The sequence below is a fragment of the Triticum aestivum genome, chromosome 5A (assembly GCF_018294505.1).
Source record: "Triticum aestivum cultivar Chinese Spring chromosome 5A, IWGSC CS RefSeq v2.1, whole genome shotgun sequence".
Classification (NCBI taxonomy): domain Eukaryota; kingdom Viridiplantae; phylum Streptophyta; class Magnoliopsida; order Poales; family Poaceae; genus Triticum; species Triticum aestivum.
In genome coordinates, this window is record NC_057806.1 from 1,498,758 (window position 1) to 1,510,067 (window position 11,310).

At 49.9% G+C, this 11,310-nt stretch overlaps 1 protein-coding gene and 1 long non-coding RNA gene across 2 annotated transcripts; both read right to left on the reverse strand.

Annotated features, from left to right (window-relative positions):
* Positions 1–1,746: 1,746 nt before the first annotated feature.
* LOC123101908 (uncharacterized) lies at positions 1,747–5,346 on the reverse strand. The gene is made up of 2 exons (XR_006448646.1): positions 5,033–5,346; positions 1,747–3,193 (listed from the first exon to the last, which is right to left on the reverse strand). It is a non-coding gene; the product is annotated as an uncharacterized lncRNA (long non-coding RNA).
* Positions 5,347–7,051: 1,705 nt separating this feature from the next.
* On the reverse strand, positions 7,052–10,165 carry LOC123101909 (G-type lectin S-receptor-like serine/threonine-protein kinase At5g35370). Its single transcript, XM_044523148.1, has one exon. It carries the CDS (start codon positions 10,039–10,041, stop codon positions 7,138–7,140), a length of 2,904 nt encoding a protein of 967 aa, XP_044379083.1. The 5' UTR covers positions 10,042–10,165; the 3' UTR covers positions 7,052–7,137.
* Positions 10,166–11,310: the final 1,145 nt, after the last annotated feature.

Consider the following 11,310-nt stretch of genomic DNA (forward strand, 5'->3'; position numbering starts at 1 on the left):
CATGCATACCTACCCCTGCTTGTGATTGTTTCTAGTGGTGCTAATTTCAAGTGCCAAAAAAACCCACCCGGAAAAAAAGGTGCCAAAAAACTCGGTTAACCATGGATTAGGGCAACGTTTTGAAAAGTTCAGGATGCATCTGTGAAGTTTTGAAGTTGAAAGTATAAACCCACACTCCTCGGTAAAAATTGAGATGCACAAAAAGATCAATGCTACAGCTACAAAGACTTACGTTGAGTTTTACGTAAATCGGCAGTTGTCAAATTGTGATTGGGAGCAGGGGGGAGATGCACAAAAAGAGCAATGTGGTGAAGGAAAGTTACGCAAGCCTTCGTAAATCACTTCGTAGGTGTAGTATTAGAGCATGTTTGGTTCCAATAAGTCACCTGACTTATAAGTCGGGTGATTTAAAATCAATGACTTATAAGTCACGTCTATTTGGTTGTCATCTGACTTATAAATCATTTGACCCCACCTTTCCACCTTATTTTTTAATATAAAGGTGATGGGATCCACGTAAAAAGGGGTGACTTATAAGTTTTAAGTTGGGGTGAAGCAACTTATCACTTATAAGTTGGCGTGACCTATAAGTTGGGTCCGTTTGGCAAAATAAGTCATTTTTTGCACTTTTCGACTTATAAGAGCATCTCCAACGGCCGCGCCAAACGACGCGCGTGGTAAACCCAGCTCGCGCGCGGGAACCGTTTGCGCGTGCGCAAAAAGGCGCCAGCTCGCGCTCCATTTTTTGCGCATCGCTTCCGGCGCGCCTATAAAGTGCGGCGCGCGCCATGCGCCTTCTCCACGCCTCTTCTTCTCCTCTTCCTCTCCCTCTCTGCCACGCGCCGCTCCAGCGCCCCGCCACCGACGCGCCGCCGCGCCGCCGAGGAGCGTCCCGGCTGCCGCGGCGTCCGCCTGCGCCCCAATGGCGGCTACTACTCGGAGATACGCTCCGGCGATCTCCGGCTCGGCCTCGGCACCTGCGGGACGGCGCACGAGGCTGCCCGCGCGTACGACGCGGCAGCGTGGCGCCTAGGCCGGCCGCGCGGCCAGATGAACTTCCAAGATGTGTACACGCTTCAGCAGGCGCTCGACGTCGCCCCGCCGCCTCGTCTGAACACGACGCAAGACCGTGCGGAGCACGCCGAGCGGCAGCGCCGCCTCCTCGTCGCCCAGGAGGACGAGCGGGTCATGACGGAGTGGCGCCGGCGCCACCCGAAGGACGTCGCCTACGAGCAGGTCTACTGGGCAAGGCGCCGCGAGGAGGACACGCGAAGGCGCCGCGAGGAGGACACATGAAGGCGCCGCGAGGAGCGGTTGAACAGGCGTCGGCGGAAGGCGTTGGCGAATGCGCAGTTCGATCTCGTTGCAGTAGGTGGGCAGTCGTTTTTCACGCCGGACGATGATCGATGGCTGGACATCTGGCTAGATACCTCGAACGACACCGCCAAGGATGATAATGGTGATGATGATAGCGACTTAGAGTAGTTTTTTATGCAATCTATCTCGTTTTTTATCGTTTGTCGTTTATTATTATGCAATCTATGTTTCTGATGTAAAATGCCTTTGTATCGTTTAAAATCTATGCAATCTATCTAATTTTTATGCTTTCAATGCCTACATTTCTAGTTTGTAGAACTAGTAAACGTGCACGTGCAACGCACGTCTCAACTATTGCACATAAATTCATGTGATATATATTTTGAGTATGGATTTTAAAAAAATCAAAAAATTGAAGACATCACAATGGAGAAACCAGAGAACAACAATATGCATTATTAAAGCACACCACTAACTCAAATTGCCTATTTGAGTTTCGAAGTGAAAGCACAAGTATGTCTAGTTACAAGGAAACATATTTAAAAAAATGTTACATGTCACTAAAAGTATTATTCAGAAGTCCCAAATCCCGTTTCTCTGGCCCCCATGAACGCTTACGCTAAACTCTAACGAAGTCGTTCAGCAACTGTCATTGACTATTTATCCTCCTCATGTTTTCTCCAATACCAAGGGCAGCTATCACCACACAAAAAATCCACTTAAAAATGAAAATTCGGGTAGAGTAAAATGAAAGTTTAGGTATATATTAGACAATGGTAGCATGTCAACACATAGTGCAATGCATGTTTAGATAGTTAAGAGATTATATTTATAGGGGCATGAAATTTCATTGGAGGAAAAATAATTGAACCCAATTTAAATAACCTATATAAATACTTCTAAAAAAAGGCTTCCAAACAAACACTAAGAATTGCTCTATTCTTCAGGTTGCAAGTATTCTGAAATACAATTGAATCAGAACTCTAAAAAGTTCAGTAATGTTGAAGACAAAATGTTGATCTGAAAATGTGCCAATTTGGTTATTCAGAAATTGTGTTTCTACAATAGCAGCATACATAGATGAATAGCACGATAGCATCCTTATTCAGGTTACATTATTCAGAAATCTCTCACCACCAATTACTCGCTTCAGATTGTTGTCAAGCCCATGGATGCCGCTGATGCTTGAAACAAACAGATATAGCAGCCATGTCTGCAAGATGGCATGTTGAACTAAAATGCGGATAAAGCAAAAAAAAGATTATGATATGTTGAGTGAACTCAAAATAAATAATAACAAAGCCAAGACACATAAAAATAGATGGTTGTATCACAAAGTATGACCCAAGATGAGGCAATAGAAAAATTAACGTTCAGGCAATATAAACCCCGGGAAGAGAAACTTAAATTACCTAAAAGAAAAGTTAAGCACATGGATTTACCCAGATGAAATTTGGAACTATGACCATTAGCAAAATCTGTATACATTAGAAATTTCACACATTCATGTTGGCACAAGCTACAGTAGCAATAATTTATAGGCACTGGAGCATGCTGATAAAAATTAAAAGTAGTACGGTAGAACAAAGGTAAGGACGTAAGGTGAATAATTTTTAGAAGAAATGGTTCGGTGCGAAGGTCATATTAGTCCATTGAGTAACTGCATTAACAACCTCCAGATTCTATCAGTCATGGACTAACAACAATAATAACACCCACTGGGTAGTGGCTAGATAAGTAAGAAGAGGCAAACCTGAAAGAGTGTCGCGGAGCCACGGGGATGTACTTGGAAGAAATGGTTGTTGGGAGCATCCATCCAATCACAAACTTCCTATTAATTGATAAAGCTTTCACCTCTGTACGTAGGCCATATTCACTTGCGGTGGTAAAAAACAGAGGAAACAAGTAAGCACATTCTAATCTACAGTACTCACATTACAGTCCACTGTTTAAAGCCCTCAACTTTGACAGGAAACAACTAATTCCAGTAAGCACATTTTGAATATTTAAAAAGTTATAAATGGATATAAAAGAAACTGTAAATTAGGTGACAAATAAGAAAAATGTTACATGCCATCGACACATCGCATGCTCTATATTGTGTCATTTCATTACCAATGTTGGCTGCAGAACAAGAAAAAAACAGAGAAATTGAAAATGATATATGTTCAAAGGAGATGAGTAATACAGTCTATAATTCTATATCATGTCCAATTTTGTCATATATGCATGAAGCATATAGTCTAAACCCCAACTTCAGTTGCCCAAAAGTAATCTAAATTTGAGTTTTGTCACGACAAGAATTATAGTACCTCTTATATCAGATCAAAGATAAATAAGTTCTAGAATACTCACTGGTAAACTGTTGTAGATGCATTAATGAAAAACAAAAATTAATTTGCAGGGTTATAATACAGTGATAGAATAAAGTTTTTTTGATCAGAACTGCATGAATACACACCACACCTCCTCTAACTTCCAAGTGATTTCCAGGCTTGCCCCCAACTCAGCTGACAGCATATGTGAATCTTTGGGGAAAATACCATACATAAACACGAAAAATAGTACCATGATTGGCAATGCAAGCCGTACATATGAATTTGCTAGGCCAATAAACAAGTATGGAAAGTAGATGAATTGCAAACAAATTTCAACATCGATTCTCCACGAACATCGTTCACAAACCTGAACATTTACAACTGATGTGTCTAGATTTGTTTACTACAAATAATATACCCATTCCTTATTACCTTTATATAACTTTCTAATGCTTTCTTTCAGTGTAACAACTAACACATAGTAAATTTACTACCCCCGTCCGCCTCCTTGTGCCTACTCCTTCTGCATCTCCAGGCTACCAAATTTGATGTAGAAAATCAACTGCAAAGTTCCAACTCCCTTCTTCAAAATCTATTTGGCCAGAATCTATCTAGCTCCTGGGCATGGTTTCTTTTGGTAGATATTTGTCACTTTTAACCTTTTACATATGTATACATGGTATATCATTGGACATAGTATAACGATATTCACCAAAGATACGTGTTAATGTTCTTAACTCTCTTCCTTCTAACTGGCATAATGTGAGAAAATGTGCATGGTTCAGAAAAGTGATTCTTCCCTGGGAAACTTTACTCCATATCTAAAACCAACATCAGTGTTCCAATACATTGAGTGTCATTTCTTACTTATATCATTCTGTGATGTAAGCTTTTCAATTACTATATGTCAGTACAATCTTCGTTCTGAACCATGTCCAGGAAAAATCCAATGCCTTGGATAGCTTAGAACTTGAGTAAATCATTCACACTGTATGGGATGCCTTGTATATCTGGCTGGACGTTTAATTGATCTGAGGTCCTTTCCCAAAACAAAAAGGAGATAGCAGCCATCACGGAGAGGAGGGATGTAGTTCAGCCAAATAAGTTAACATTCTTTCTTAGTTCAGATAAACATGCTCCATTAGCTAAGAAGAAGTAGTATAGCAAAGAAAACATGGGCAATCAACGTAGCTTCTTCAGGTGATACGAAGTAGGTATAGATAATAGCAAGATCTGTGCCTCTAATTTTTTTAGCAAGGTCGGACGTGTGGAGTAAATTATCAAGCACATAGCTGAACATATATATAACAAAAATAGCAAGACCGGACGTTTGGGGTGAATTAGCAAGCACAAAACTGAACATAAATATTTTCTCCTTATTAATGATGATTGCTTACGGGAAAGGATATGCCTGTCCTCGACACTCAAATTGGTGAGGGATTCGTTGCAGAAAGAGATCCCCTTGCGTGTCGTGGGAAGCGTGTAGCGGACGCACGTTGTGGGGAGGCAGAGCCGACGCACACGGGCAACGGCCAGGGGCGGAGGGGGGCTGCTCACGCTCGCGGCGGCGGAGAAGAGGACCGGCTGGAGGCGGCAGAGGATGGGCGGGCGGCGGCGTAGGATGGAAGCCCGGCCGTGGAGCGGCGGCGGAGGAGGGCGAGGATGGGCGGGCGGCGGAAGGCGGCAGAGGCCCGGCCGTGGAGGCGGCAAACGGCGGCGGAGGCTTGGCCGTGGAACGGCGGCGGAGGCTTGGCCGTGGATGGGCGGGCGGCGGGCGGCGGCGAAGGCCCGACCATGCTCTGGTCGTTGGGAGGAGGAGGTGCGGGGTGTGGGAAAGGTCGTCGTGTGGGGGTTCGTGCGTGCGTGCGGTGGGTTTTTTCGGAACGGGTGAGCTTAATTGCGCGGCTTATTGTGTTAAACACAGGAGGATTAAAGACCATTAGATATTGTAGGTGGACGGATAGAATTGCTTGGATCTCCGCCTCTCTTTCTTTTATAGGGGTAGTAGATGAGCGCGTGCGCTGCTGGAGCGGCACGCACTGCATTTTAGCGCGGCTGCTGGAATGGTCGCTGCGCGCCGCGCCAAACCAGGCGATGGGCGCGCGCTAAAACTGTTTTCTGCACGCGCCGCGTTCAGCGTCTGTTGGAGATGTTCTAAGTTGGTGACTTATTTGAAACCAAACAAGGCCTTACTCGCACAAAAATACATTCACGCTATGAGCAAAAAATTGTACTCCCTCTGTTCCAAAATAGATGACCCAACTTTATACTAAAGTTAGTATAAAGTCGAGTCATCTATTTTGGAACGGAAGGAGTAATAACCAGAGTAGCATGAAACCACGGTATTTTAGCCCGTTAGGATAAGATACCGCAGTGTTGACATATCAAAGTATTTTGAAGTATTAATGATGTATTATCTTTTTTTTTCGTGTTGGCCGGCCGGCGTGGCAGGTGCAGATGGATTTGTTTGTTTATGCAGCAAAGCATGTGCATATGTTCATCGTCTCCTTTCACACGGAAGCAAGAAAATGCAAGCAAACGTCGCCATGTGCAATTGGCGTTGACCCTCCTTTTCAATTGGCCCAGCTTCTTCCACGATGACAAGAAACTGATCGATCATCCCTACTCCCTCCTTTCATCTATATAGGGTCTAATGCATTTTTCAAAACCGTCTTTGACTATTGATAAGATTAATAATACATGAAATGTATAATGTGAAAATTATATATTGGAAGCTCCTTTCACATATGAATTTAACGGTATGCTTTGTGTAAGTAGCATGTCATATATTATTGCTCTAATATTCGGTCAAAGTTAGCCTCAAAAAACGCATTAGGCCTATATAGATAGAAGGAGGGAGTATCATTTTTCATTCATTCATTCAGACCATCAATCATGAGATACACCCCCGGTGTATAAGGGATGCATTTAAATTTTAAACTGAGCTTGAGCTCATGTGAGCATGGATGAACAGCAAAAAGTTGAAAATAAGTCAAGAAGTTCTGGGATTTTTTTGGCAAACATTGACAAATGTTTTGATCGCTTGCAAAATTTCATCATGGAATGACATTTGTGAAAGACGTGATATTTTTTTGAATTTTACTGTTTACCTGAGCTCATGTGAGCATGAGCTAAGAAAAGCACTTTTGAATAAAGTGATTACTACTACCACTAGATGTCCTCCTTGTTTTCTAGTATAATAATACCACATGTGTTTTCATAGATCCAATGAGTCACAAAATTTCTCATTTATCTTAGAAATAGTAAAACAATTCTAAAAAAATAAATTTAGCAAAACAAAATTCTAGAGAGAAATATTGAAAATCCTAACAGTTCGCCGGCGGCAAAACGAAGAAGAACAACTACTCCTTTTCATTGATGAAATGTATGTATTCACAGCTCACAAATACTGTATGAACAAGAACATTGCACACACATTTTTGATTGATTTTTTTACTGCAAAATTTGCACCATTGCATTACACTGATGATGTCATGTCATGTCATCTGGGAGCCGAGAGCTGCTGCGCCGACACGCACGACGGCGGCGACCAGCTGCTGCTGCCGGCGGTCATGTCCGAGCCCTTCCACTTCCCCTTCCAACCTCCCGGCCGTACGTCGACGAGGCCGCGCCCGTACATCCTGAGGTAGGCGAGCTGCTCGGTCCTAGGCACGCACACGTCCATGCTGCCGTCGAGCATGCCGGACACGGCCGTCATGGCCGGCCGCACCGACGCCTCCTCCTGGAGGCAGCACAGGGCGACGCGCACCACCCTCGCCACCTCCGCCGCGTCCGCCCGGCCCTCCAGCCTCGGGTCCACCAGCTCCAGGTACCGCCCCTCCTCGTGCAGGTCCAATGCCAGCGCCGGGAAGTAGCTGCTCCTCGCCTTCGTCGCCTCGCCACCGGCGCCATCGGACGACGCGGCGCTGGTGGTGGTGCTGCTGCCGGTGGTGGTGGTGTCGTGCTCGTCATCCTGCTTAGAGTTTTTCCGGCCGCGCACGATCTCCAGCAGCACCATGCCGAAGCTGTACACGTCGGCCTTGTCGGTGATGGGCGCGTTCATGAGCCACTCGGGCGCCAGGTACCCGCGGGTGCCGCGCATGGTGGTGAAGAGCCCCGACTGCTCCGGGCTCATCAGCTTAGCCAGCCCGAAGTCGGCGATCTTCACGCCGCCGCGGTCGTCCAGCAGGATGTTCTCCGGCTTGACGTCGCAGTGCAGGATCTTGCGGTCGCAGCCGGCGTGGAGGTACGCCAGGCCGCGCGCCGCGCCCGCGCACACGCCGAGACGATCGGGCCACTCCAGCACGTCCCTCTTCTTCGTGGCGGCGCCGGCGGCGGCGCGGGGGAAAAGGGACTGGTCCAGCGAGCCGCGGCTCATGTACTCGTACACCAGCAGCTGCTGGCGCGCGCCCTCGGCGCAGAACCCGCGGAGCTTCACCAGGTTCACGTGGTGGACGTTGCCGATCACGGCGATCTCCGTGAGGAACTCGCGCCGGCCCTGCATGCCCAGGTTGTTCATCCGCTTGACGGCCACGGTGGTCCGGTCGGGGAGCTCGCCGCGGTACACGGAGCCGAACCCGCCCGAGCCGATCTGCCACTTGAAGCCGTTGGTCGCCGTCTCCAGGTCGGCGAACGTGAACCGGGTCGGCAGGCCCGGGATGAGCACCTCGTCGTCGTCGCCCTCGCTGTCGTCGCCGTCGCCCTTCTCCGACGGGACGTTGGACGACGCCCGCGACGACGACAAGGACGGCATCATGTGCAGCATGAACCAGCTGCTGCCACCGTTGCCGTGCTTCTTCTTCTTGGCCTTGCCGGTGTTGGCGCCGCCATGGCGGTTCTTGAGCCAGTGCACGCCCAGCACGTACAGCAGGAAGGTGATGAACACGGCCGCCACGGCCGGCAGCACGATGCCGAATATGATGGTGATGGTGCTCAGCGACGACGAGCCACCGCCACCGCCTTGGCCGCGAGATGGAGCCGGCGGGACCGTCTTGATGAAGGCGACGGCGGCGGCTGCGCTGTTGCCGCCGCGGAAGACGGAGCCGATCTGGTTGTGGACGAGGAAGCAGGACTTGGAGGAGTTCTTGTAGACGAAGCCGACGCAGGAGCAGTTGGCCGAGCAGAGGTCGCGGCACGCCGAGAGCGCGTCGCCGGCGGTTGTGGGGAGCGCGAACTTGCCGGCGAAGTAGCCGATCCCGTCGCCCAGCCTCGTGTAGCTGTAAGGAGTCCGCGCGGATGCTGCCGACGACTTGGCGGAGGCGTTGCCGGCGAGGCAGCTGTCAGATAAGACCGGGAGCGCGGAGCCGTCGGCCGGCGAGCAGCCGCCGGTGGTGTGCGTGGTGAAGGCGTCGGGGCACATGCAGGAGGAGCCGTTGTTGCCGGGCGTGCAGAGGCCGAGGGTGCCGCACGGCAGCGGGAGGTCGCAGTCGCTGGCCGGAGCGGCCCAGACGGAGGGGAGCGTGGCGCGCGCCGCCGTGGGTGAGTAGGCCGTGCTGAGCGCGCGCAGGCGGCCGGACGAGTCGACCTTGAGGAGCATCCTGGTGGCCGGCGCGGGCGGCGACGCGAAGCGGAGGCTGAATACAGTGTCCCGGCCGTCGTCGTCCGCGAGGAGGTAGATGCCGGAGGCGTTGACCATCATGGACCGCACGGCGCGGTTAGAGTCCTGGACGGAGGCCGGGTCGGAGGAGAGCGCCCAGTACGTGACGAAGTCACGCCTGCCATCGGAGGAGGATGCCCACTGGAGGAGCGCGTCGGTGGGGGTGAGGAGGAGGCGGTAGGCGGCGGGGGAGAGGTCCTGCTCCGACGCGGTGGCGGTGAGCGGGACGCCGAGGGGAAGGACCTGGCCCTGGAGCAGCGTGTCGGTGGGCGCGTCGAAGGTGGACCAGAGCGTGGCGTTGCCGGCGTCGATGAGGGCCAGCTGGCCGGTGTCGAGCAGACGGAGCGCGGCGACGGGGGCGGCGAGGCGCGGCGTGGACCAGGAGGGGCCGGACTGGTCGGCGGGGTCGGAGATGTAGAGGCCGGAGGCGTTGAGGGAGAGGATGATGGACTGGATGATGGTGGAGCCGGCGGTGGCGGCCCAGACGGGGGTGCGGGAGCGGTCGTGGAGGACGGAGAAGAAGTAGCGGGACATCTGGGACTCCTCACCGGGGGGAGAGTTGGAGGAGGAGGAGTCGTCGTCGGCGCCGGCGTTGAAGACGGCGGCGGAGAAGGTGGCGTTGGGGGAGCGGAGGAAGACGCCGCTGGTGTCGATGTAGTGCATGTAGGTGAGGTTGTAGGGCGGGTAGAGGAACTCCACCGGCACCGTGCGCGCCGCCGCCTCTCTCAGCCCGCCGCCGCCGCCGCCGCCCAGCAGCAGGATCAGGCTGCTGCAGCTCCATAGGAGGAGGAGGAGGCGAGGGAGCGCCATGGGACCGGCGCGTAGGAGAAGCTGCCGGGCGGGAGGATAAAAGCGGCGCCTTTTTTTTTGCCGGTTTCCCTCCTCCGCGGCAACCGTCCGCGACGTGGAGAGGAGAGTTGACCTTGCTGCTGAAATGGACGGCGGAATTTAATTACTTACACCAAGAAAATATATATATATATATATATAAATGACGTGGCTCATTAAATGCAGTGAAAGACTATGAGCATGTTCCCTCAGGAGTCGTTGGTTGGTTGCAGCTCAGCTCAACACAGCAGCAAAAGGGAGAAGGAAGATGCAGAATTTTTCATCGTTGCATGGAGCCGGGATTTTTAATCCATTTTTTTTTGTGAGAGCTAGGGATATATCAGTAGACAGCCAGAGGAGCCAGACCTGCAGCTGCCGCCCATGTGTATCTGGAGCCGGGCATGGAGATAGTCGACATCTCTACGAGGAGTAGCTAGGCGATCTATGTAGTATATATGTTTTTTTCTTTGTATGTTTTTATATGGATTTAAGAATCTAATATGAGGTGTCCGTATGCAGTTGTGGTAATTTGAGAAGTGTCCGGTGAGTGCCCACGGACGCGCTCGGGGGCGTTTGAGGAACCATATTTGTCATATGCGGCTGTAGATGCTGGCTAAACTGTTAAAAATGTTGATAAAGTATGATAATGATTGTTTCATTGTTGCATGGTGGCTGGGTGCGGTCGGCATGCAAAGGAAGACTTTGTGTTGCTGCCTCCGTGCCTCTGGCCGAGATCACATGTATCCGAGTGTCTATTATACTATCAGATCAAATACGGTAGAGTAGAGTAGTATATATTATCTTTATCTTTGATGATTCCATTAGTCCTTGCTTTGAGATTCCTGTTTTAGTTTCCTGTCAGGAGCAGTGCATCCATCCATCCATCCTAGGATCAGGATTGGGATTGGGATTGAGATGCACACAGGAGACAACATCTGTATACATGCATGTACACCAACACACGTGTCACTGTGTGTGTGTCGGGGGCAGGTAGAATGATTGAGTATGATTGAGCAGAGCTGGCGTGGCTTTGTGGACGACGACATTCATGGGAGGAAGTGATCTAAACGCTCTTATATTTCTTTACGGAGGGAGTATGATTGAGCAGAGCTGGCGTGGCTTTGTGGACGACGACATGCATGGGAGGAAGTGATCTAAACGCTCTTATATTTCTTTACAGAGGGAGTATGATTGAGCAGAGCTGGCGTGGCTTTGTGGACGACGAGATGCATGGGAGGAAGTGATCTAAAC